At 49.3% G+C, this 26,423-nt stretch overlaps 1 protein-coding gene across 1 annotated transcript; it reads right to left on the reverse strand.

Annotated features, from left to right (window-relative positions):
- Nucleotides 1-488: 488 nt before the first annotated feature.
- On the reverse strand, nucleotides 489-26,162 carry LOC119038044 (integrin alpha-D-like). The gene is made up of 31 exons (XM_053671680.1): nucleotides 26,145-26,162; nucleotides 25,821-25,917; nucleotides 23,927-24,032; nucleotides 21,456-21,559; nucleotides 21,250-21,320; nucleotides 21,016-21,130; nucleotides 18,386-18,516; nucleotides 17,526-17,671; nucleotides 15,054-15,207; nucleotides 14,804-14,954; nucleotides 14,526-14,599; nucleotides 13,214-13,343; nucleotides 12,962-13,104; nucleotides 12,661-12,801; nucleotides 12,356-12,565; nucleotides 9,314-9,444; nucleotides 9,022-9,179; nucleotides 8,726-8,880; nucleotides 7,863-7,994; nucleotides 7,700-7,773; nucleotides 7,342-7,483; nucleotides 5,032-5,148; nucleotides 4,861-4,940; nucleotides 4,676-4,759; nucleotides 2,730-2,808; nucleotides 2,490-2,597; nucleotides 2,293-2,376; nucleotides 1,977-2,090; nucleotides 1,729-1,830; nucleotides 1,348-1,458; nucleotides 489-865 (listed from the first exon to the last, which is right to left on the reverse strand). The coding sequence occupies exons 2-31, from the start codon at nucleotides 25,849-25,851 to the stop codon at nucleotides 767-769; spliced, it is 3,477 nt and encodes a 1,158-aa protein (XP_053527655.1). The 5' UTR covers nucleotides 25,852-25,917; nucleotides 26,145-26,162; the 3' UTR covers nucleotides 489-766.
- Between the last annotated feature and the right edge of the window lie 261 nt (nucleotides 26,163-26,423).

Raw genomic sequence — 26,423 nt, forward strand, 5'->3', positions numbered from 1 at the left:
CTAACTGGAAACCACCCTGATTTCAAACATAGGGTCTACAGCCCTATATTGTGAGGCTTCGTGACCTAATTATGAGTGTGGGATATTTCGGTCATTCTTCATGACCATCTTTAATGGGTCTCCTGTGTTCGTTTGGGAAATCAGATGCTCCTTTCTGGAAGCCTGGCTCTCCTAGCTTCTGGGCACCCAGTTCAAGTGGGATATTGGTTCAAACCAGCTCTGAACATGTCGTTCACCTTCTAAGACAGTCTTCTCACTGATTGCCAAGGAGGGTGAAGCCCGGGCTGAAACCCATTAGCGACACACATAAAAAACTTCTATTGGCCTCCTTCCCTGACACTACTCACAGCACCACTAAGAGAAGATGATCACAGGCCTCAGTTACCTGAGAAAGAGAGAGAATGTTCTTCATACCCACGAATAGGTTTACCCAGTCCTTCCTACAGTGGCACTAGGCCCTGGATTAGAGCTCTTCCATACAAGGAAAATATATTATAAACATCCTTGTTTAATGTGACAATTCTCATATATAAGAAAATTTACGCTAGCATCATACCTGCTTCAGTAAAAAGTGGGTTGCCACTGAAGAAGTTTGGCAGATATGTCAAAACATAAAAGTCTTTGAAGGTCCTGGGAAGGTGGTATAGCACCTTGTAAATTGCTTGAGCCAGTCCAGATCCATGCAGAAGTTATTCCCACAGAAGTGAGTACATAGCCTAAGGCAAGAGCAGCCCATGGGAGTAGAGATACACAGGGAAGTAGATTATTAGGACAAAGGCAAATTTGGGGCATCCCCACTGAATGTGGTGGTGTCTTCGGGCTTGTCATCCAGCATTTCTTTGTACTGACGTTTGAAGAAGCCAAGCTAAGAAGGGAAGTTAATCAGAAAATTTGGGTAAGAAGTCAGGAAAGAAAGTTGGGGTAAGGAAGAAGCTGAGAGGGAAGAGGGGAACTTAGCTGACTTGTATTTGTGTGCCAGAACACTTATGTGAACAATAGCTGTCATGTTTACAGTATCTACCATGTTCCAAGAATAGTGCTTATACGCAGAATCCAGAGGAGAAGAGCATAGATTCTGAAGTCACGTAGGACTGTGTATACAGACCGTGGACTCATTTCTGCCTTGCTTCAGGCACTCCGTGAGGTAAGCATTATTATGATTTCAAAAATGGGGAACAAACCCAGAGAGGTTGAGCAACTTGCTTAACATTAAATAGTAAGACAGAGCCAAAATCTGCACGCAGGCCTGCCTCACTCCATTGTCTGAGTTTTTCCTGCTGTACATACAGTCCTGTCTGTGGGAAGGCTTGGGCTGCATGCTGTGAAGTGTGGGCTGAAAAGACTCACCTTGTAGAGTGTTGCTGTGATGAGAGCCAGCAGCAGCAGCCCTCCCACAGAGCTGCCCACAATGAGGAGTGTGGGGATGTGGACATCATGCTTCTCCAACACCATCTCCATCTGGAGCAGAGGTGACCCCATTAGAAAATATCAGGACTCTGGCAGCCTCAGGCTCTACCTACATTCTCTAACATGTAATTTCTCCCCTGCTTTCCCAAGCCAAACTCCAGAGGATGACATAAAGAGGCACTCATAGGTTTAGGGACAGCTGTCTCACCTAGGGACCTTCACCCTTCCTCTCTCTCGGCTTCCAAGCCCCCAAACCAGCAACACAGATTTAACATCAGAAGCCCTCTCACCAACCAGGCTACTGTCTACCACAGTCACTACCTGGGCTCTCAAAAACGCCTCCTGTCCTGGAAGCTGGGAATACACAGATCTGTTGAATGTGATTGCAGCCACACTCACGACTGATACCTTCTTCTGCAACGTCTGTAAAAAAGAGCAGGAGAGCTGGGGAACTAGCTCTGGGGGAAGCTCAGAGTTAGAGAAATGTCCTAGCTTGATGGGGGATGAGCACAGACATAACAGGTACCACCTGAGTCTGGGGGTACGACTATGCTGTTGGGCCTACACACCTGGCTGACCCAGCTGAAGCTGAGGTTTCCCATCAGGATGAAGTCGAGCTCCTCCTGGATGCCAAAGGAGGGGATGTCACAGCGGAACCTCAGGCAGTCAGCAATGGAGCAGTCCTAGGGACCGAGAAATAGCATCAGGCCAGAGAGGTGGGTTTGAAGGCAGAGGGCAGCATTAAACTGTCTGGGTTATGGGAGCAGCCACATCTGAATGTAGGACAGGTGTTCAGCAGACATCCATCTGAATGTCACATGGACTCCTGAGTTAGATTTCTCTGAGGTGTGGCTTAAAGTGGGGGATGGCCAGAGCCCTCCTCACCAGCACATGATTCTTCTGAATGTGGGTGAGGAAGTTGGACTCTGTAGGCACCATTTTCTCAGCAGAACACTGAACAGATGGGTTCTGTCAAGACACAGAGAGCAAGCATCTCAGTGGGGACATAGGAGAGTCATGAGGGTCACAAGAAATCCAGGTAAAGGGGTTTAGGGAAGGAGCCATGAGCAGTCCTTGAGTACCTGGGGGTGGAGGATCTTCAAATCTGTCCACACAGTCACCTGGTTCAGCTCCACAGGCACCAAGAAGCTGATGCTGACAGGCAGGTCCCTCTGTCCCAGGTTGTTTACCTGCACAGAGAGCAGTGAGGGCAAAGACCATGCCAAATGCCACATCCCTCTCCCATCTCAGGATTCTGGGCCAGGGCCCCAGCCCATGCTCCAGAGTTGTCATCTCTCTCGACACACCATGCTCTTACTTGCCTGGTATCTGTGCTGGGCCAGGCTGCTTCCCTTCTCCTCAGAGGCAGAGAAGTTGAGATACTTGGTGGATTTCTCATGGCTGGGAAGAGAAGATGCATGGGTGGATTTGAAGCCTATAGGGGCCTCTTGAGGAGGCTCTGACTGAGAGCATGACAGGACAGGTGGTCATGGGGCCTTGGGGTACCTTGAGATGAGGTCTGTGTCTGACCTGGGGTACTGGGAAGATTTAGGGAGCAGGGCTGAGCTTCAAGCTGGGTGCAAGGTACTTGCAGAAGCTGCCCACAGAGGAAACTGCCAGCTGGGGTTGGGCAGGGTTGCAGTAAAAGGGACAGAGACTTGTGCCACTGACTCACTGGGGGAGTGGCAGCCAGGGCCTGCCCACCCTCTCTGTGCCTGCTCTCCTTCCAGGCCTTCATGGGCATGGAGGGGAGTGGCTGGGCATGTGGGACATAGCACAGGTTTGGGGAGACTCAGGCTGATACTGTTGACAAATGTCTGCTGGTCACTGCACCTGTCTGGTCTCCCAGGGGCCTTCCTTGGGGCCCTTCTCTGCTGTTTCCTTGACTTTTCTGTACCTGGGGCTTAGAGGAGAGGAAGGGAGAGCCCACAGCAGGCTCTTTGCTGTATCTCAGTGTAAGAACGCCTCCTCAGGCCTGCCAAGGCCTGTGCCTGGAGACCCAGTGGCCAACATGGCCCCTTATATGGGTGGCTGATTCCACCTCTGGCCCTGCTCATTCCCTGGGCCCCCTGTCCTTTGCCTGGCAATCCAAAGCCTAGACCACCACTCCTATTCTGAAGTCACATCTGGCTCTGCCAAAGGGCTACCCAAGATGCCCAGGCTCGTCCTGGGTGCCCCTCTGAATGCGCCTTCCCATAGAGTCACACCTGTAGAGGACAGCTGAGCTGCAGGGCCACACATGCCTAGACACGGTGTGCTCTCCCTGTGAGGGCCCTGCAAGGTGTGCAAACCCCAGTGCAAGCTCCAGGAAACAGGCTCAGAGCATGCAACTGGCTGGGCTGCCGAGAGACCTCAATGTGTAGGTGTGCATGACAGTGTGAAGCTCTGGGCAGGAGGATATCCAACAAGGCACAGGTGTGCAAATAGTGGGGGAATATACCCAGGCCAAGTCACGGGGGCCTATTACATGTCGGGAGTGCATACATCCCACAAGGGCAGGGGTTTATGTCTGGTTTAGATTACACATAATAGATAGAGGATCAATAAGTCTTTGCTGATGTCAAATACATTCATGGAAAGCAACTAAGGCACTGTGCCTGAAACATAGCAAATACAAGGAAGGCGTCTGTGCACGCACTTGACTCTCAGTTTCAAACACCTCAGCTACCTCTCATCCACCTGTCCTGGCAGCATCTTAAGCTCTTCCTTGACACCCCACCTCTGAAGCAGGCACATTATTTCTCCCTATCCTCCCAAAGGAGACTGGGAAAGGGAGGAGGAGTGGCTGCAAAAGCCCTGCAAGTTGTAAATCTGTTCTTTGTGATGAAGAACTGTCCCACCCAAATGCCAAGGGCCAAGTGCAAAGCCACAGAACCCTTCAATGTTTAGCTGAGGCCTCCTCTGACAGGAGGCCTTACCCACCTCAGGCTGAAGAATAACCTTGTTCCCCAATAAGGCTGTAAAAACCTTGAAGACAGAGACATCTCTCATATCTCTTAAGGAATCCAGGACAATCTTGGGGCTTTGGAGAAAGGATTCTGAGAACTGTAACCTCTATTAAATGTAGAGTGTAACGATAACATCACTCTTCTTATTGTCACAGCCAGCCCTCAATAACTCTCAATGATACTAAACTTATCACTTAATGATTGAAAGGGTAGTGATAAAACCTAAATGTCCCAGACGTTCAAGAGCTTCAGGGATGGAAAATCTCCCTGAGCCCCATCAGAATGATGGAGAAAACCCTTTTCAGGTCTTGGTGTGGCACCTGCTGATCACGGTGTAGACAGCATACTTCACCGGGATCTCCAGCTGGAAGGCAGTCTTGCTGGTCCTGGGGGTGTTATTCTCACTGGAGAAAGAGGAGGGGCCATTGCCAAGTGCTCCTGAAGAGGAGGCTGGGCTCCAGGGGCTGTTGCCCAAGCCTGGGCCTGCTCACCTGGCCCTGCTCACCTGCTCACATTGGCCATTAGAAGCAGGCGGTCTCCCAGCATGGCCTTGGGGGAGACGTCAAAGGTGGCTATGAAGGTGATCTGAGGAAGAGGCAGGCAGGGGGGTTAGAAGTGTGGAGGTCACTGAGCAGTGAGACTGGGTGGGGGCAGGGAAGTGGGACAGAAAGCTGACCTGAGCACCCTCTCGGAAGATAAGGTGTTTGATGCTGCAGTGGGTGCTCCAGCTGTCCTGGCCTCTGGCTGGGGCGCTGTCACAGGTCAGGTGCAGGGAGCGTGACTGCAGCTGGCTCTAAGTGAAGGGAGGTGAAAATAGGCAGGTGAGCATTTGTCAGTGTTCCAAAGACACTCCATAAAGTAGTGACAGTTTCCTGGAATCTACCCTGAGGTCATGTTTTCAAAAAATCCTTAGAACTTAGACACTATCTAGTCAAACTTCTTCCTAATGTAGAGATTTCAGATTTATTAAAGTTTCCCCTTTTTATTTATTGTTATGTTCAAAAGATTTTCTATTATGGGAATGTTTAAACATACTAAAAAGTAGAGAGGCTAGATAAACCAACCCCCCTGTACCTATCCCTCAGCTTAAATTACCAACATTTTCTACTTTTGTTTTAATTCATCTTTTTGGAAGAGGGGAAGGGAAGGAGAAAGAGAGGGAGAGAAACAGCGCCATGAGACAGAAGCATCAGTCTGATGCCTCTCACACCCACCCTGACTGGGGACCGAACCCAGAACCCAGGCATGTTCACTGACCAGGAAGCAAACCAGTGACCTTTTGCTTTGTAGGATGACACCTGACCGACTGAGCCACACTGGTCGGGGCTCTACTTTTGTTTTATTCGGCTGTTCTCCACTTTTTTTTCTGGACAATTTAAAGCACATTTTGAATATTGCACCGTTTCATTCAGAAATACTTCCACATAATACCACCAACAGATAAGGGCATTTTCGACATAACCACGAGACTCTACAGATCACATGCAGCAAAATTAGCAATAACTCCTTAACATCAGCTAATATCCAGGTCATGTTCAATCTTCTGTATTTTGTCTTCAAAACTGCTATTTTACAGCTCATTGTTGAAGTAAGTATCCAACAAAGTTGCACATACTGCATTTGGTCGATATGTCTAGAAGTACCTTCAGTGATAGGGCACTCACCCCTCATGCAGCTGGGCCTTGCCACTTCTAGTGCATTCCTTCAAAGGTTAATCAGAATATGATCCCTTTGGTAGTACTAGCCAAAGAGAGACGTAAGAGGCCAACCAACTGAATGTAATGTGTAGGCCTCATTTATATGCTGGTTCAAATAAATCAGGTGTAAAAGACACTTTTGAGTCAATTAGAGAAAGTTTATTATGGTCTAAATACCAAGAAATCATTCATCTCATTGGGTGTGATATTGGCACTGGGTCATGTAGGATGTGGGGACTGTCCAGAACCATGGGATGAAATAGGGAGGACTGACGTGATATCTGGAGTTTGTGTCAAAATACTTGATCACAGAGGGGGAAAAGCCAGATGATATATACATAGCAAAACATTGATAACTGATGAATGACTCTGGGAATCAAGTTTTGATGTACTCTCTACTTTTGAAAATGTTTAACATTTTCATAGAATTTTTGTTAAAAATCTGTTTCATTTTGAGCGCCATGGTCCTAGTCCTGTCTTCTAAGGCAGGGATTGCTAAACAATAGCCCACCACCATTTTTTTACAGGTACAGTTTCATTGGAATGCAGCCGCGCTCATTCATTTACAAATTGTTAATGGTGGCTTTCACTCTACAGCAGCAGAGCTGAGTAGATGTGAAAGACACTGTGTGGCCCACAAAGCTGAAATATTTATTTTCTAGCCTGTAATAGAAAAGGTATGCCAAGACATGAGCTAGACTCATGGGGGTGTCCAACCTGTGGCCCTCAGGCCCCAAGCAGACCAGAATGAATGGAGGTGAATGTGGCCCAACACAGAATCATAAATTTACTTAAAACACTATGAGATTTTTTTGTGGTTATGTGTCAAATGTATTTAATGTGTGACCCAAGACAACTCTTCTTCCAGTATGGCACAGAGACACTGAAAGGTTGAACACCCCTGCTAGAGTAACTGATACATTTAATGGGACAGTGTTCTAAAATAATTGAAGGCCAAGATATGTTTTTCTTTAAAAGAAGAATATTGATATGATGTAGAATACAAAGAAATTTAAGGCAGGATCCCCTCTCTCCACATCAGCAGCTTCCTGGGAGCTCCTTCCTGATGGTCAGTGTGCTTAAAAATGTGTTGCCCAGAACTGAACACAACATAAGCTGAAGCAAGCCCTGGATAGCGCAACCCTATCTGTCCAACCAGATCGGCCCAGACCTCTTGCTCTATGAGAAGTTGCTAAGTAATGACAGCCCCAGCCAGAGCTTTTACCCAGCACAGGAGTCTCTGCTGATCGACAGCCATAAGATACTGCCTTCCCCAGGGGCAATAATACCTGGCTCCTTGTCACACGTCGATATGACAGCCCTGGTGGGTAGGAGAAGGTAACTGTGGTTCCATAGGAGTCCTCCCCATCATTCCACACTTTCACTTCCATGTTCAGCTCTAGGTTACTCCCCACCACCAGGGTCTTCAAGCTAGGTGTTGGGGAAGAGGGCAGGAGATGATTCTGTGACTGGGGCTAGAAATAGTCTGGGGATAAAACACAGACTGGGGAGGTGGGGAAACATGAGGGGTAGGGTGTCTGGTTTCTGAGCACAGGATAGGAGTGTTAGGGACAGCCAAGCAGGAGCTGTAGATTCCAGGAGGTAGGGCTGGGAGACCAGGGCAGGTCTATGGAAGTGGAAGCTCACCCTGAGAAACCAAAGGAGATGCCCAGGTCATCTTGGCAGACGTGGTCAGCTCCACAGTTCTTCTCAAAGGGGAGCTGAGAGGGAAGGCAAAGCAGGGGGTTTTCTGCAAGGTCTGGAATCCACGCCTCCACTCCCTCCTGCAGAGCCCAACCCCAGGACTCACAGAGGCCGTGTAGTATCTGGGGACATCCATAGCCAGCATAGGCTGGAGGTTTCCAAAGGAAGAGATAGGGTTGCCCACCAGGGATAAATTGAGACGCAAGGTGATGGGGGTCACCGAGTCTTCCACACAAGCCTTTGAAGAGACAGACATTGAAGAGAGCAGGTGGCTAAGGAAGGTGGCCTCACAATCACTAGCTGTGTCCTGTCTCCTCATCTGGGTAAAATGGGGTCACAATGATACCTACCTGTACTTGTTAAACACTTATCACTGATCCTGCCATGAGAACCTCTGTTGTGGTTGTCCTCTGCCTCAGCTCCCATTTCCCCAGCCTCACACAGGCTCACTCCATTCAGGGTCTTCTCAAACTTCACCTGCTCCCAGAGGTCTCTGGACACCTTCCACTTCTCCCCTTGGCTTTGTCTTTCTTCCCAGCTTTCATCACTACCTGATGCCTCTCCTCTAGAAACTTGATTGTTTTTGCCATCTCTCCAGCACTCCCCCTGGGCATGCACTGTTTTGTTGTCTGCTGTGTCCCTGGCACCCAGGACAGGGTCTGTCTCAAAGGAACAACTCCATACAAGAATCCCAGCCCACTGCCCCATAGCTCTCTGAAGCAGCCATGCTCTTTCCTGAAATCCAGCTGTGTGGTTTCTGGCAGTTGCAGCCAACCCATCCATCCCTTTATTCACTCACTTGCCAATGCACTCACTCAGCTGGCTAACAAATGTTAAGCCCCTCCTGCACACAAGGTGCCGTGTTGGTGCTAAGCCAGTACCAGGACCAGACACACCTGTCCTTTCCCCACCCAGCCCACTGCCAGCCTCAGAATCGCCCCCATCCCCAGGTCTCCCAGACCCCCTCACCGGAAGGAGCAACTTCACATCCTCACAATGCTTTCCCAGCCCAAGAACTCTGATACGAGTGAGACTCCGACTGCTTGTCTCCTTGAAAATGGCACGGGGATTCAGACGGCCAGGGTCCAGGGTCAAGTCAAAGGTCACAGAGCTTTGGAGGTCACCTATAGGGGAAAGTAGGAAATGGGGAGGGCTGAGAGAACCAGGAACTGCCCAGGTGAGTAGAATGGCAGGGCTGGAGACAGGAGTCCTGAGCTGGAGAACAGCAGGGATCAGGTTGTCCTGAGCCAGAAAGGAGGACTCACCCAGCCGGGTCTTGGGGCTTTCATAAACATGAAGGCAGACATTGGCATCACCCAGTTCCTGGACAGAGGATGTGTGCTCCTGACACTCATACACAGACCTAGCAATCTCTGCAGGTGTTATGATGATGTTCACCCACACCCTCAGCACAGGTCTGGTCCTGTGGGCAGAATGAAGAGCTGAGGACTAGCCCTTGGTCTCTCAGAAGGGCAACCTGGGATTGGAGTGTGGAGCCTGGTGTCCTAGGTAGACCTTGGGACCATCTGGAGAGTGTCCAGACAAGGGGGTTCTCACCTGAGCAGCAGTGCACGCCCCTGGGCCCCCACGGCCAGGTCCACAAGTCCATCCAGGGTGAGATCTTGACCGCCACTCAGGGACTGTCCAAAATGCTGGAGTCTGGGGGAGAACTGGGACCCTGTGATCCTCTGGACAGAGAGGAAAAGGCAAGCCAGTTTGCGAGGGGTGAGAGGAACAGGTTGGAGGTCAGCAACAAGAGGAATGGGGAGACTGAAGGGGCGAGTAGGGAAAAGAGATCACCAAGAAAAGTGCCTGAAAAAGAGGAAGTGGGGTGGGGCAATGAGGATGAGAGAAAGAAAAAGATTCCTAAGACATAATAGAAGCTGTGGAGATGGAAAGACTGGCCTGGTGGCCTGAGTTTCATTTTTTCATTCATCTAGTGTCAGGGTCCAATTCTGGCTCTTCCACTTACAAGCCACCAGGGAGGCCTTGAGCCTGGGATTCAGTCTTTCTGGGATCATTTTCCTCACCTTTCACATGAGGATAATAATACCTCAGAGTTCAGCTGTTAGTAGCAAATGAATGAATTCCTATAGTTCTTAGAACAGCACCTGCAATGTGGTCACAGTTAAGTACTGATGATGATGACTATCAGGGCTGAAAGGGACCTCAGAGCCCGTCCAGTCCCACCTTCCTCTTCTCAGACAATGCCAAGCCCACACAGCCTTTAAAGGGCCAACTCCAGACCTGAAATCGGATCCTCCAACCTCATGCCCAAGGCCTCTTTTTGCTCCCTGTGTCTTTAGAGGGCAAGGATAAATCAATTGGGATGGGGGTGGCTACTCTCACAAACAGACTCTGTGCTCCAGGCCTCTTCCTCCCCTGTGGGTCCCTTTTATTTCCATCACTCCTGGAATGAGCAGTCCTCCCTTGGAAGACATGCCCTATAAATCTTTGGGCACTGTTGGGACTGGCAGGCATTAAGAGCAGTAATAATAAAATAAAACAAAAGTTATCAATTCCCAAGGGAGTATAGAGAGGAAAAGGGGTATAGAAACAGCACAGACACAGTCAAATGGCTTTGCCCTCAGGAAAACTAATTTCTCCACCATATCCTCACGTTGGTGCATGGGAGCCTGGGCAACAAGGCAAGACTTTCCCAGTCAAGTGTGCGGTGTCATATGGCTTGTAGTACAGAAGGAAAACCAGGATTGGCCGTGGATCTGGAAAGACTACCTCTTGGAATCAGGACCCGTGGGTATGTACAACCCAGGAGCTAATAGCAATCAAGGGTCTACAGAGATGTGCCTCTTAGCCAGTGATTCTCATGATGCTCAACAAAGCCTTTCACCCTCTTCCTATAGTTCCAAGTTCTTGAAAGCCGCATTCAGGTGTTAAACGGTATCAGCAGTAGTTGATTATGATGTAACAGCTATTATGGCCAGGCATATATGCATATGCATGCTATGTATGTACTATATGTACATATATAAAGTAACTCATTTAATCCTCCCAGCAGAAAGCCAATAAGGTTTATTATTACCATCATTGTACAGGTGTGCAAACTCAGCACAGACAGTTGACTAATGACCAAGATCACAGAGCTGGGAAGCGACAGAACTTCAGGCATCTCCTCTGCCTTTTTTCCTAATAACTTTCTGAGATATTATTCACATACTGTATGATTTACTCATTTAAAGTATACACCTCACTGTTGTTCAGGACTTCACAGAGTTGTGCAGCCATCGACAAAGCAATTTGAGAACACTTCCATCACCCCAAAAAAGGAACCTCCTTCTCTTTAGCAGTCACGCCTTTGCCCTTCATTCCCCTCCACCCCCACCCTCTGACAACCACTAATCTACTTCCTGTCTCTATAGATTGGCCTAGCCTGCAGATCTAGTACAAGTGGAGTCTTACCATAAGTGGTCTTTCATGCCTGGCTTCTTTCACTCAGCATAATGTTTTCAAGTTTTATCTGTATTGTAGCATGTGTCAACTTTTATGTTGGAGAATATTCCATTGTGTGGCTGTGCCACATTTGATCTCTCTGTTCATTAGTAGATGGATATTTGTGTTGCTTCCACCTTTTGGTGTTTATGAATAGCGCTATTAGGACATCTGGTGTGTAACCTTTTGTGTAAACATATGTTTTCAGTTCCCTTGGGCAGAATCGCCAGGTCATACAGTAACTCCAACGTCTAACCTCTGGAGGACTGTTTTCCAAAGCAGCTGTGCCATCTCACCTTCCCACTAGCAGTATATGAGGGCTCCAAATGCTCCACATCTCCACCTTGTTATTATCTGTCTTTGGTATTCTAGCCATCCTGGTGGGTGTGAAGCAGCATCTCACTGTGGTTTCAGTTTGCTGATGACTGACAACTAATGATGTTCCACGTCTTTTCATGTGTATATTGGTCCTTTGTAGATCATCTTTGGAGAAATGCCTACTCAGATCCTTTGTCTGTGTTTGAATCGGGGCTTCCTTGACTTCTGCCAAGGGAAGCAGCCCTCTCTTCTCAGGGAACCCTGCCCCACTGGGTGAAGGCTCCTGCCTAGATGGGCATTTGGCAGGGTTACTGATGGCAGCAGGGAATGGAGTCATGCAGCATCTGGGGAGATGCAGGGGTGAGTGGACAGGCAGGCTGAGCAACCAGACCTAAACTGATAGGCAACAGGGAGCCACCGAGAGTCTGGGCCAGTGGGTTAGAAGTGGGAAGACTGGAGCCTCTCATCACCATTCTGATCCACTACAAACTTTGGACAAGTCAAGGCACTTATCTTCTCTGGCCCCAGGTTTCATCTCTAAAATACATTTGCTAATATCTGGCCTGTGTGCCTTGTAAAGCCACTAGGGGATTAAAAGCCCTGGGTGGAGAACCTACTCAAGTATCAAGTCTCTATACAAAGCAGAGAATGTACCAGTCAAAACTTCCGTTTCTAGAATCCCATAGATTTTGTTTGCTGTCTCTAAGATGCCCAGTGGTGGGCAAAGGAGGTAAGATGTGATAACAGAGAATTTTCTAGGTGGCAGTGTGGAAGAGCAGGAGAAGCAAGGAGAAGGTGGTGGTAGTGATGGGGTCTGCAATGGGGCCTCACCTGGCTGTGGGAGGGGCTGATGCCCAGTCCTGAGGTCCCATGAAACAGGTAGACAGCACCCTGGTTCTCCTGTTCTCCCGGGGCCCCGATGGCCACATCCGTCAGCCTGTCCCCATTCACGTCCCCCAGCACAGTCAGGGCTGCCCCGAAGCGTCCCCAGGGGTGGCCCTGCTCCCCACGGAGAATGACCTCACACTGCCACCTAGCTCTCTGTAGAACAAAACCAATGCAACCCCTCAACCTGGGCAACCCCTCCACCCCACACCCAGCCCCACCCAGCCCAGGTCTGGTCATCAGCCACTCACCCCCCTGGGCAAGGGGCACACAGACACCTGCCCCCCCCGGGTCGGCTCGTAGTAATGGGGAGCCCCGATAAGGATGAGGTCCGAGTTGCCATCTCTGTCTACGTCCACTGAGCACAGGGAGGCCCCAAAGTAGGAGCCAATCTGGAAGACAGAGACCGAAGTCACCCTGTCTGCCCCCCCCCAGAGGGGCTCCCCTCAGGGCCAAGTTCTGCCTCTCCCCAGGCACAAGCCCCAAACCCCTTCATCTCCTCCCTCTCCACCCCTGGAGACCCTGCCACCCTCACATTCCTCCACACCCAACCTGGGTCCCTGTGACTTCAGCCTTCGGCTTCCACTTCCCGGACACCTGCGTAAAGATGTCGACCTTCCCGGTGTGCTGATGGCGTGGGGCCCCCAGGACCAAGCTCTGCACCCCCTTCCAAAGGGCCAGCTCGGTGGAGTAACCTGAAGGGGCCAGACCTCAGCACAAAGGCTTTCACGCTGCTGCCCCCCAAGCTGCCCCTCCAAGGCGGCTCATGTCCCATCTGTCCTCCCAACCAAAGCCTTTTCTCACCCAGGTAAGAGTCCCTCATGTCCACATTCTCCTGAGACATGTTGATGAACGTGGAGCTCACATTTGGGTGGTACACAAAGGCACCTCCAGACCAGCTGAAGCTCCCCACGGCCCCCAGAACTGGTCCATCCTGTGGAGAAAGGATTCTGGGGCTGAGCAGGGGAAGTGAGAAGAGACATCAATTGCAAAGCAATCCCTCCTGCTGACTCCACTCATTGTTTGGAATTATTATCTTCCCCAGCTCTCACAAGCTGCCTGTGTCCCTGCCTGCTACCGTCTGTCAGTCCATCCCCACTGCCCCTGACCCAGTGTGATCCATTGCCTCTCGCCCACTGCCTCAGACGCACCGTACTGGCAAAGCAAGAAGGCTCTCTGTCACCAAGCCCCTTAGGATGGCATCTAGGATACATCCCAATCAAACGTGTGTGGTTACCCTCTGTTCCCAAATACATCAAGTCTGTGACCTGGACCCCTCCCTCCTCTTTCTGAGACTCAACTCCTCTCTCTGGAAGAATCAGTCCCAAGTCCCTCCTCTGGGGCTTCCTTGGTTCCCTTGGGATATGATAGGCATTTCCTACTCTGCACAGACTGTTTACTTTACAAACTTTTCATTGTGGATCATTTAGAACATAAAAAGAAGTAGAAAGAAATAATTCATGACCAAACTTGTTTCATTTGTACATCTACCTCATTCCCTTTCCAAATTATTTTGAGGCAAATCCCTCTAGGTATTTTGGACACACTGCTACCATTGGAGAAGGCATGCTATATTGTCATGTCTTTGCATGGTCTGGCCTCTCCCACCTGTCATGGCCATCTCCTTCCATGCTGCCTTTAGCTCACTGCGCTCCAGCTATGCTGGCCCTTCTAATTCACTATTGCAGTGACCTTATTCCTGCCTCAGGACACTTGCACCTGCTTTTCCCTATACTTGGAGCAATCTCTCCCCAGATTTTCCCAAGGCTGGCCTTTTGTCATCATTCAGCCTCAGTTATTACACCTCAGGCCTCCTCTGATCACCTCTCTTACTCTATCCCAACACGAGAGTCCCAATGTGAAAGTCTTTTGTTTGTTGTTTTTCACCTCCTCCCACTAGATAAATGCTGCATTAGAGATGGAACCTTGGCTGTTCTGTTCTCTATCTTGTTCCCAGCACCTACATATACTTCCTGAATGTCTCATCCTGAATAGATGGTTAGCTTCAAGACAGGGTCTGTTTTCTTGTTTACTTCTGAGTCCTAGCTGCCTATCAATCAAGGGCTGGCTCAGGTTAGCACCTGAGACCTGTCTGTCAAGCACATGTTCCACCCACCGTTGTGAGTACTGAACTGAAGCCTTCTTGTGACATCTCATGCTGGAAAGAGCTGCTTGTCCTCGACTGGGTTCCTGTGAGGAAACAGGTCACTTAGGGTCCCAGAAACCATGAGACCGCAAGGACTCAAAGCAGATGAGGGAGAATGTGGCTTGGGGTTTGGGTTCTAGGGAACAATTTGGGGGGGAGTTGTGAATAGGGATGGACCTTCAGGACCACAGGTCACAAGTGGGTTGGGACTGCTTTAATTCCAAGACCCAAGCTTTTTCCTCATTTACCTTCAACAGCAAAGATTTTCTCCTGCAGCTGCTTCTGGATGCTGCCAAGTACTGCAAAGTTGTCCACCTTGAACACGTGGTCCTGCAAGGGCACTGAGCCAATCATGTTCAGCTCTTCCTTGGCAGTGGGCTCCTGGAAAGCATCACCCACCTGCAGCAGAGAGGGAGCTGAAGATGAGAAACCCACCAGCTTTGCTGCCTGGGTGAGGTGCAGGCTGAGAGTGGGGGAGTCATGAAAAAGAGAGCGCACCCCAATGGCGTAGCGAATAATGCCAGCTTTCTCAGCCTGGGGGATGACATCACTGTATTCCAGGGGGTCTTTGTATTTCTGTCCATCTGTGATAACAATGAGGATCTTCTTGGCACTTTTGCGGGCTCCGTTCTTACTATGAAATAGTTCTTTCCTGTCAGGGAAGAAAGGGATACAGCTCTACTGAGATGGGATTGATTCTGGAAATTGTTTGCAGCACTAGAAGCTCATCTGGAGATATTGGGGAATCCTGGTGCCCTCATCTGGTCAGGCATATTAAGAAATTGATTCAGCCCTTTCTGAAAATCATACTGAGACTTATTACTAAGACCGATACTTCTATTCCTTGTTCCTAAAATTCCATCCACTATGGAACCTCATTCCCAGGAGGCAGTATGGTTCTGAGTAGGAGGTCTGGAGTGAGACACACTTAGACCAAGTTACTTTATCTCTCTGAGCCTCCGTTTCTCTCTATTCAAGACAAGAATAGCAAGGGTGCCATAGCTGGTCTCCAAGGATGGCCCCCAGTGAGCTTCACTCTATTTCCTTCCCATACTGAACCTGGTCTGTGACTTTCTCTAATCAGTAGCATGCAATGGAAGTGACACCATGCCAGTTTGGAGCCTAAGAAGGCTTAGTAGCTTTTGCACTTTGGAGAGCCCTTGAATCACCATGAGAGAAGTCTAGCTACCCTGTCGGAGGCCCCCCATGGAGCGACCACATGCAGGTTAGAGGCCCAGACAGCCCAGCTGAGCCCAGCCTTCTGGACAATCCTGCCAGGGTGGGAACGAACATGACCAGCTGGGCCCCAGGATCAAGAAAATAATAATAAAAGTTGTTGTTTAAGCCACTAAATTTGGGAGTTGTTTGTTTGGCAACAATAGATAACTGAGACAGATAGTACTGCATTATTCTGAAAGTCAAATAAGGTCAAGCTTTTACAATAGTGAATGGCCTAGAGGTAAAGCATTAATTCTATGGTAGTTGTTACAAACTATTAAAAATGTAACTGTCTGCTCATGTAGCTTTACAAACTTGGAATTTACATGCACATGCCAAATGTAATACCATAAACAACCTACATGTCCAATGTCAGGGAATCATGACCCAGGTCCTTGGTAGGAAAATACACAGCCCTTTCAAAGGAAACAAGAAAAGCTGTAGAGGCATGTGAAAAAGAGGCAGGATGAAAATAGTTTCTGCCCTGACTATGACTATATAAAATATATTTGTATAAACACAAGGATGGGAATGACACTGCTGTGCAGGTGGGATTTATTCATTCGTGTTTTCTTACTTCTTTTTTTTTTTTTTTCTAAAATACAGTGAAGTGTTTGCCTAGAGGAACTATTGTTCCCCATTGTTTCCTTAATGTTACTGAACACGTCTAACCCTAAGCCCCACCCCCACCCCCTAGTCAGTGGCAGGAGCTGAATCCAGCCCTGCCATGGGCTTGGCTCTGGGGAGCGGGAGGCTGCTGTTCTGGGGGATGGGGAGGAGGACAGCACAGATGAAAACCACACCACTAGAAGGAGCTCCAGAGGAGGAAGGGACACCACCACGAGCAAAGTCTAACTGGAGGGACAGAGGCTTTTCTCCCAGTGGTCCAGTCCCAAGGGGGCCGTGCCCGAGGCAGAAGAGCCACCAGGAGTAAAGACGGCACGTTTGGCAGAGGCATCCCGTGTTCAGCATGTCTCCAGAGCAGCACCCAGGAGTGTGCAGGGAGTAAAGGGCCCCAGACATTCAGCCCCGCTCTTTCCCATAAGAACCACATTCTCTTCTGTTCCAGCCTCATCACCTAAGCCATTTTCTTCACAGGCCTCCTGGCACCCAATGCTGATCAGGCACAGGATAAGCACCCACTTAATGAAGAGGGCACATACGGATAAGGAACGAAGGGAAGGAGGGTGGGAGTGGAAACAAAGACGCAAATAAGACACTTGGCAACAATTCTTAAGTCGCTGCCAGGGAGGCAAAGAGGGGCTGCACCATTCTCTGAATAAAACCCCAAACATTCATCCAGTACTTTCTGGGCAGGAGCACCTCACACATGTTAGCTCATTTAATCCTACAACCAAGTTGTGAGTTTATCCTCATTTGACAATTTACTGAGACAGAAAGAGCCAGTAACTCCCAGGGTTGCCCAGATAGTAAGTAGGGAGCAAGCATGGGAACACAGATGTGCCTGAACCACAGCCCATGAGCTGCCTGCCCCAGGTACACTCTGGATCCAGCCAATTTAAGGCCAGGCAAAGGGGAAAAACTGGGCAGAGGAGTCCTGTCCTCTATCAGGGGGAATGTAGTGAGTGAGGAGGACAGAAACACTCCAGGGAGGACTCTGCCTGAAGCCCCCTCACTTCCCTCTGGTGCCCCTTTCCCCAGAACCTCCCTCAGCCTGGAAGAAGGGCCGTGCAGTCCCAGTATGAGGAAGTGGTGTGGCAGGGTCCCACAGGCAGCAGGAGGGGAGCTTACACCACTTTCTGGATGCCCGTGGCTGTAAACGTCAGTCCTTTCAGTTGGACGATGGGATCTACCAGGCTCTGAAGGCTTGAGCTGTTCTGGAATTTGGTGAAGGTGAAGTGGATCTCCAGGTGGTGCGAGTACTGCATCAGTGAGAACTGCAGAGGCCAAGAGGAAAGTCCTGGGCTCAGGAATTGTGATTTCTGTGTTTAACAGGCTTTTTATTTGGGAATAATTTGGGGACTACAAACCACGGCCCATGTGTTTTTGAGGCCCAGCAAATATACGCTGAAACCCAGAAGAAAAGAAAAGGACCCAAAAAGAAAACTAGAAAATCAAAATCAAACAATGCTTCTTTCATTGGAAAGCAAGAATTACCTTGCCAACCATGATACTTGTTAAACTTAAATTTAAAAAAATTATAACAATGAAATCAATGTGTAGCCTATATTTCCTCATATCTTAAGAATTTGTACAAACATGTACACAAATCACTGGGAAATAAAATAATAAGATGAGGAAGTCATGAGCTACATGGAAAACATAATACAGAATCATCAATTATTTGGCCAAGTTACCTACAGTCAAATTTCACAGCAAAATTATTTTACTATTTTTTCAAGGCTTTTAAACAGCAAATACATCATGTGGGAAACTATAAGATGCAATGGGGAGACACTCTCAGGTCAGGGCTCCAATGGCCCTGAGCTGGGACCATACCTCAACCCTGGACCCTAGCCTCACCGTGGCACAGGTCCACTGAGCCAGCTAGCCCCAGCAGTGCTGTGCCCCCTGTCTTTGCCAGGCTGTCTTTGCCAGAAGCAGACCCTTCCCCACTCTACTCCCCTAGCCTAGGGGGACCCAGTCTTCACCAGGGTGTTGGTGCCCTCAAACTGGCCCATCACAGCTCTGACAAAGTCTTTCATCCGCTTAAAGTCGCTGTGGCCAATGCTGCCAGAGCCATCAATCAGGAAGACAATATCCATCTCTTGAATTGGACACTCTGCAGAGAGGGAGGGAAAAATCGGAGATGTATGTGTGAATCCCAGTCATCTCCTGGGACCCTAAAGCCTTCCCACTCCACAGAGTCAGGGAGCCGTTCTCACCATAAGGGTCAATTCCCACCCTCTCCACAGAGGAGACCCAAATCTGTTCCCCCAGACCCTTCTCCCCTCAGTGGAGTCCTTGGTTCTCCCCTCTTCCCACAAGGCCCAAAATGGGGAAGGAGGAAGTACAGGACAGGGGCCAAGTGAGTTCCTCAATCATTTAGCCAACAAACATTTACTGAAGACACACTCTCAGTATGTCATAGAGCATAGGAGAAGGCGATTCAGCAGAGTGGTTCAGAGCGTGCATTCTGAAGCCAGCATGCCTACGCTCCAATCAGCTCCACCACCTACTGGGGTGAATTCAAGCAAATCATGTAACTTCACTGGGCTTCAGTTTTCCCCATCTGCAAAATAGGGATAATAATAATACCTATCATGTGGGATTACTGCAAGGATAAAAAGCATTGTATGTACACAAACACAAAGTGTCTAAGACAGGGGTAGCTGTCAGTCACCGTCAGCACCATGTGCCAGGCATTGTTCTAGGCCCAAGAAAGGACACACTTGCAGGGGGTGCCGGGTGTGCCACCAAGACCTGATCCCTATCAGGACAGAAGTGCTTTTCCAGCCACAGGGAACTGGCTGTCCATGGCGCCTGGCTGAGTCTCTCACAGGAACCACCCCCATCATAAAGGGAGCTAGCTGCCTTGCCCACAGTTGCAATCTCCTGCTCCTGGGGGCACCCTGCGTCCAGCCGCATGCTCCAAGCTCCAGGCTGAGGCCTCTGGTCTGATGCAGTCCACCCTCGCCGCCCCCCCACCCCTCCCAGGCCTGCTTTCGTCACACTCTCACAGAAGTGTGACAGAAGACCATAGCTTTAAAAACGGACATCGTCCTTGCTTTTGTGGAGTCTACACTGGCATGGAAAGCCCTGCCATAAGCACAAACAAATAAGACATTTCTGATTGTTCCCACACTCATGTGGGGGCTTGGGGACTGTCCGCAAGACCCGGTGGTTACCTGCAGCAGGGCCCCACATCCTGTGCTGCTCCCAGGTGCTGGGAGGTCAGGACCACAGCACTGAGGCTGAGGCAGAGCTGTGGCAGCTCCTCCCCCAAAGCGCCCACTCAGCAAGCTGGTGCTGAGAAAAAAGGAAGATCACTTCCCCCACCTACTTCCTTCAGGACCAGGAAATCCAGCCACCCAAATGGCAGGCTCAGAAGCACCCGCTTCTCACCATCATTCTCCTACCACTAGGTAGCTGGTGTTCCCTGTCACCATATCCTGCACTTTTGCCCACTTTTCTAGATGCATCATGAAACCACCCCTCGCACCCTCTTTCAGGCCAAGCAAGCTCTCTCACAAAGTCACTTTGGTTTCTTGCTCCTTTCGTTGTACCCACTGGGCTTCCAACAGTAGGCTGTCGTTGAGTGTCTTCCAAAAAAGGACTGAACCAGTCAGGTGCAGTTGTCTGAATCTCTAACCTTCTCTACTTTCTAACAGCGGGAAGTTACCTCTCTGACCCGGTTTTCTCATCTGTGCGTGGGGATCCTCCTGCTCACCACCCAGGACCATGTACGCAGCAAGGTCAGGCACCCGCACTGCTTGGCACACCATTCCTTTCGCTTCTTGGCAAACCCGCTTTGTCTACACCAGGTTTATGTGCCTGTGTCCCATTTTCATCAGGCACCCACCTCACAAGCCCCCAGAGATATCTGCAAGACATTCGCCTCCTAGTGTTTCAGTTCCACATCCCTTCCTGGGCTACACAGACATCCCAGGAAGAACATAGTGCTCCCAGAGTCCTGAACCCCCTCCTCCACTCTCTGTTCTCTCTGTAGACTCTGCTCTCACAGTGTGGCCTGGGGCACCTGCCCACAGCGCCTGGCATCAGCCATGTTCTCGGTCAGCACCTGGAGTGGTCCTGGCCCTCACTCAGGGCCTGTTATCCCCTCTGATGCCACAGAGGAGGCAGTTTATATCTCCCTCCTAGTTTATGTTGTCCTCACTTAGATGAGTCATAATAACTATCACATACTCTGTGCAAGGCAGGGGTCTAAGCACTCCATGTACATTAACTCTTCTAATCCTCGCAAGCACCTTGATTATTTAACTTCACTTTACTAATGAGGAAACTAAGACCCAGGTAATGAAGCCGCTTGCCCAAGGACACAGAAGATGAACTTAGGCGGAGAGATGCCTCTGCAGTGTGTCCAGACACCACTCTTTGGAACACGCCAGTGCTGGCAAAACTGCAGCACACTTCCTACAGCCCTGCTATTTGCTGCCCTTAAAAGAGAAAGAGTTTGTTAGGGGACTCCTGGCAGCTCAGCAGGCTGGGGCCACTGGGAAGGCTGCTTCAGTTAAAGAAGCAGAGACCCAGGCCCCATGCTCTGCTCACTTCTCAGTGCCAGCATGTGCTCCCACAGAACTTCTATCTCTAAGAGACTTACCTGGTTGGACAGGGGGGACTCTCTGGATAATCTGCAGCTGGGAGCCCAACAGGAGGCAGGAACCTTCTACATACATGTTCTCCCCACAGGCTCTTTGCATGGTCGGGCCACAGGCCTGGGTGCAGAGGTCTGTTTAGGCAAGGGGGCCCCCAGAACACTGCCCCTCCTCTCTCCCAACCCCAGCCTTCTCTGGCCCCAGCCCTTCTTGACCCTCCTGTGGACCACGGAACTCACCAACAGCCAGGAGTGATGGATTGAGGCCGCTAGGGACAGGCCCAGGGACATGTTCACAGCCTGTAGGGGGGCTGTGAGGGAAGGTGCATGTGGTCACATTCACAGGCACACTCTCACTTGAGGGGAGGATCTGGGCTGGAGGCTGAGGGGGGTGGACATGGGTGTAGGAGAGTTGAGGGCCCCGATTCCTGGGTCAAGTCACTCACTGTGCAGTGAAATGGGCTGACACAGGCCGGAGGTAGCATCACAGCTGTACAACCGTCCTGTTTGGTTGACTACCACCACCTCCAGGGGGGCTCCCACCACGAGTCTGGAAGCACAACATGACAGACAGTCGCAGGTGGTCTGGGGGCACAGGGCAATCCAGGGTGTGGAGAAGTGAAACTCTGCTTTTGGCATCTGGCAACTGTGAGGCTACTCAAAAACCAGGGCTTGAGTTTAACTCACAAATGCTAAGGACCACATTGCTTCGTGTGTGTGTGTGTGTGGGGGGACAAATATATATATTTATGCACACAAATTGTTTAAACATTCACCAAAAACAAAATTATGCAAAACAGAATTATGCAAAATTATGACAAATGTGGGTAAGCACATTTTGTTTCTGGGGGCACCATCATTCTTAGACACCCAAGAAATAGGTCACTTCAAGTTAAATGGAAAAATTTTCTGATGTAGTAAACTTTCAAAACAAATAGATGACTCTGTAATTAATTAGATAAAAATATAATATAAAAATTTAAATTGGACAATTTAAAACAGCTATACCAGAATGCACATCTACCTCTACAGTCCCATAAATGCAGTAGTTTATTTGCAAAACTCCTTGAGAGAGAATTTTTTAGGAAATTTTGGAGGAAGATTTACCGTTACCAACAACCTCCCCAACTTAGATGAGGAAATTAGACAAATACTGGTGTGTTTTAATTAATTAACCAAGCAAGGCTTAGTTAAATTGGTATTTAAAGTCCCTTCTACAGAGTCACTCATCTATGGAAAACTGAAATCCCTGTGTGTCTAAGATTGACGATGGAAACAAAAACAGATGTAGCTGTTTGGGACCTGCTGGTATAAGCGCATGACAAAGGTTTAATCTTAAACTATTATTTTGCATGTTTTTCTTTATCCCAATTCATTCCTCACACATGGGCTCAATTGTTTTAGTATTTGGGCTACAATTCAACAGAAGCCAGGAAAAACAATAACCTGGTAACAATCAGAATGTCATCTAGTATATATTATTTACTTTATTATAAATACTGGTGAATGGTGTCCAATCAACAGTTTCATATTCATTCTTTAAGACAGAGGGCCTGATCAAAAATTGATGGTGATGGGAGTGGGACAATGGCTATCCTCAGATTCGTTGGGTGTTGAGTTTATCAGGAGGGGCACAGGGATTCCCAGGGGGACTTAGGGGTGGGGTGGGGTGGGGTAGGGTGGGGCTGGAGATGTTCTTCGTGTTGATCTAGGTGACAGTTACCTGGGTATACACATAGCAAAAGTCACTGAGTTGGACCATAGATTTTTACTTTTCAGTCTATGTGTTATCTTTCAAAGCAACCAAAAAAAGAAGAGAAAACCCCAAAACAAAACTCTGGTGCCTGGCACTTGCTTTTTTGTCCCCACTCTGCCAACTGGGTGAGGAAGTGGGAGGGATGGGCGTTTAGAACTCACAGTGACTTCTCTACATCCCTTCTTAGCCAACTGAATCTGCCTGTGCTCTTGGGTTCGTTGCCAATGCCATCTCTTCTATGGAGCCTTCCTGGAATTCCTTCCTGGAGTTGACCTCTCCCTTTATCTTTTCACTGTATAGAGACACTAAGGTCCAGATTGGAAATACGCTTCGATATAATCACCAAATGTCTAGACTTTGGTTATGCTTGCACTAAGTTGTGACTCCACCTTCTTGGGTCTGTCTCTGGACCCTGGGAGTGTGTGCTCCTGAGTCAGGGCCAAGTATGAAATTTGCCAGTCCCAATGTAAAATTAAAATATAAGATCTCTTTTCTTGGAAAAAAAAAAAGGTTTTTCCTCCTTTTTGAGGTTTCTCCCTCTCTACCTGTCCTGGTATTTTCTGTTTGCTATTTAATTTCATACTCCCTCTGACCCAGGGATACTCACAGGGCCAGTGCACATCCTCAGAGGACTGGGCAAGCCTGGCAAAACCCATCATGACCTCGCCCAGCTCATGGCAGGGGCCGAGGTCAGCAGCAGTCACTAGGTGAGGATGGCGAAGCAGGCAGCTGAGAACCCTTACCCCAGAGGCTGTGGGAGGCTGGGCCACTTGTAAGCCAGGGCCCCAAAGCTCCCAGTGCATCTCTACTGTCCTACAGATCTTTAATTACAAAACACAAGTGCAAAGATTAAATTATTAATTATTTTAAGAGGGAGACAACAAAACAGTATTTCAAGTGCAGGGACCTAAGTACAGAGGCAATTGCACTGGTCGTGTGCCAAGAAGCCAGCCTTGGGGGGGCAGATTTGAGGTCCTTCTCCCAGGGTCATAACTTGCCCAGAGTTTGTGGCCCATCCTGGGATTGTAAATAGTAGTGATATCAGGGAATAGCCTTAAGAGAATAGGCTTCTCACCTACACTGCTCTTCCCCCAGGACTCCTCCTAGGCCACTTGCCTGTAGGATGAGGGTAAGAAAGAGGGGGGAGTGGGTGGGACCTACCTAGATCTGCCGAACTGGGCCACGGTCTGTCCAAAGCCAGCTGCATCCTCTTGGAAGACCACAGGCTCTTCCACATCCAAGTTGAATCCACGATAAGAAGCCAGAACTAAGGAATATGGGGAGGTAGGGTGGAAAGGGCAGTCAGAGAAACCCCACTCTTCTGGACCCCTGACTTCTTGAAATCTTGATGCCACCCTACTGTGGCTTGGTTTCCCCTCTGCCCATCTTCTTTGTTTCCTGTTTTGCCAGTTATGTGGTTCCTCTCCCTCTCCATCCCTCAAAAATAATCAGATACAATGCAAAAGACAACAACCCAGAAAAATGTCCCTTCAGGGACAATTTGAAGGGTATCCATACTCTGAAATTAGGTCCATCACTTCCTGGTATGTTAGATCAGGAACGTCTTTTAAAGATAAAGTGACCACACAGTTTACCATCTAAATGGAGACCTTCTGAAAGTAAAGGGGATGCCATTAATAATTTTACCAGGGAGTCTGGAACTGCCTCAGGCAAAGCAGAGCACACAGTCACTGCGTTTAAATACTGTCCTGCTTTGTCTTTTCATCATACAGAGATCCCTAAGGTCCAGATAGGAGAAAACACCTGGAATTCTGTGATTCATTATTTGAAGTTACATGTTTTCCATGTCCCTCTCAGAGTCTGGTGCAGTGCCCAGCCCTTGGCAGCATCACAGCTGGCAGGTGACGCAGCACTACTTGTCAGTGGACTCACAGCTGAGCAGCCTCCGGCACAGCCAGGGCTCCCGCCCTCTCTCCTGATCCTTAACTGATCCCTAGCTCTTCCCTGGCCCCTGGGATGCAAAGCCTCAGGGGAACAGCGTCTACATTTCAAGGGCTTTTTCTTACTCCCCCACTCCCAAGCAACCACCTTTCCTGCCCATTCCTCCCAGAATTTTGAGTTCTCTCTGGATTGAGAGACTTTAACCCCAAGACGAGGGAAGCTCTATGGAAGGCTAAGCAGGAGGCTGGGCAGTGACAAGGAGGGTCCAGCCGTCTGAACCCCAGGGTTCTGGGGAGAGGCCACGTGTTTAGGGCTCTGGGGCCCTACTATGGCCACATGCAAGGGAGCTTCACACCCTATTTCTTCCTCTCAAAACACGACTCTGCTTCTGAGTCTGGAAGCAGCCCCTTGGTAGCAAGATACCAAGCGTCTCCATCTCAAGTGCCCCAGAGCCAGGCAGGTGACATCAGTGAGTCAAGTAAGTGGGTGTAAGCACCAAAGAAGGTCGGGCACTTAGACACTGTGGCCCTTTTGAAGGGGACAGCCATCACCAGGCTGCCAGGGCTGCCCAACGCTCCCATTCCTTAAGAGAAGCTGAAAATCTGGATTTTTGTGTGAAATCTGATTTTTAAGTTGTGTGAAAACCACACAACTGGTTTTTAAATGACACATGAATATGGTTTTGACGCAGTTTTTAACTTCCAAAGTATTGTCTTGGCAGCAGTGGGACAGCCAACCGGAAATCAGGACTTGGGGAAAATGCAGAACCAAGGTGGTGATATGCAACCTTTTCCCCTTGCTGGTGGTTTCTGTGGCCTTCCCCTCCATGTGCTGTGGGGCTGACTCCTCTTGCCCACATAGCACGCACACGAGGGCCCCACAGGAGAGAGAAAGGAATACCTTGCAGAATGTGGAGAGGCAGCCCATCTTCTGGCCAAGAACAACCCACCAACCCAACTTTCCTCACCTTTGCTCACTCATGGCCCTCCCCAAATTCCAAGCCATTCCTCCTTCCACACCAGACAATGGACACTAGGTGGCTCCCCTGCCTTCAGCTTCTTTTGAGAGCACTATGAGCTCACCACCAGCCCCCAACCTGTCTTACCCACCCTCCACCCAAGGCTTCTCCCAGCACCGAGGGCCCCCCACTCACCACTCAGGAAGAGCACAATGACAAAGGCCATCACAGAGCAGTACACTGAAGGAGGAGTGCCGGGCTCAGCAACAGCGTGCTAAAGGGTGCTTGGTGCCTTGGGCAAAAATTAGAATAATTACTCGGGGCCTTGAAGTGGGAGGAGAAAGAGCACATTGAGGAAGTCCTTGACTAAGCACGGAACAGAGGCAGGGGCAAAAAGCCACTCTTGAACAAAATCCCCCATATTCTCCCACCACCACCTCCTCCAGGTCTGGCTTCATTCTCCAGGGCCTGGCTGTCCCAGAAGACCACCCTTCCCAGCCCTTGAAACCCAGTTGGTACCCAGGGGATAGCTCTCTGGTAGGTCCCTGGAAGCCTCAGAAACCAGGTGGCATATGAGTGAAGTGGTGGAACGGATGAAGCCCTAACACATAGATGTGAGCCTGAAGAGCAGCAGAAACACCCCTGAGGTAATGGGGTTGTGGGGCGAGGGGAGGAGGGATATAGGAGAGCGTGTCATTTAAAAAAGCAGACCCCATTAAGAGGAGATGAATAACCAAAACGGTAAATTTATACAATTGACTTACTGGGGAGCAAGAAGTAACAATGTATGTAACAACA

The sequence above is a fragment of the Artibeus jamaicensis genome, unplaced genomic scaffold (genome assembly GCF_021234435.1).
Source record: "Artibeus jamaicensis isolate MK-2021 breed Jamaican fruit bat unplaced genomic scaffold, CSHL_Jam_final contig_700, whole genome shotgun sequence".
Classification (NCBI taxonomy): Eukaryota; Metazoa; Chordata; class Mammalia; order Chiroptera; family Phyllostomidae; genus Artibeus; species Artibeus jamaicensis.

What these genes read in the sequence shown, in the direction of transcription:
- LOC119038044 (XM_053671680.1), bottom strand. Translation starts at nt 25,851, where the DNA reads ATGGCCTTTGTCATTGTGCTCTTCCTGAGTG. An exon ending in ACGGGCATCCAGAAAGTGGT is followed by an intron (nt 15,208 to 17,525) that starts GTAAGCTCCCCT and finishes CTTCCCTGACAG; the next exon opens with GAAAGAACTATTTCATAGTA. An exon ending in TGTGCCCCTTGCCCAGGGGG is followed by an intron (nt 12,566 to 12,660) that starts GTGAGTGGCTGA and finishes TTTGTTCTACAG; the next exon opens with AGAGCTAGGTGGCAGTGTGA.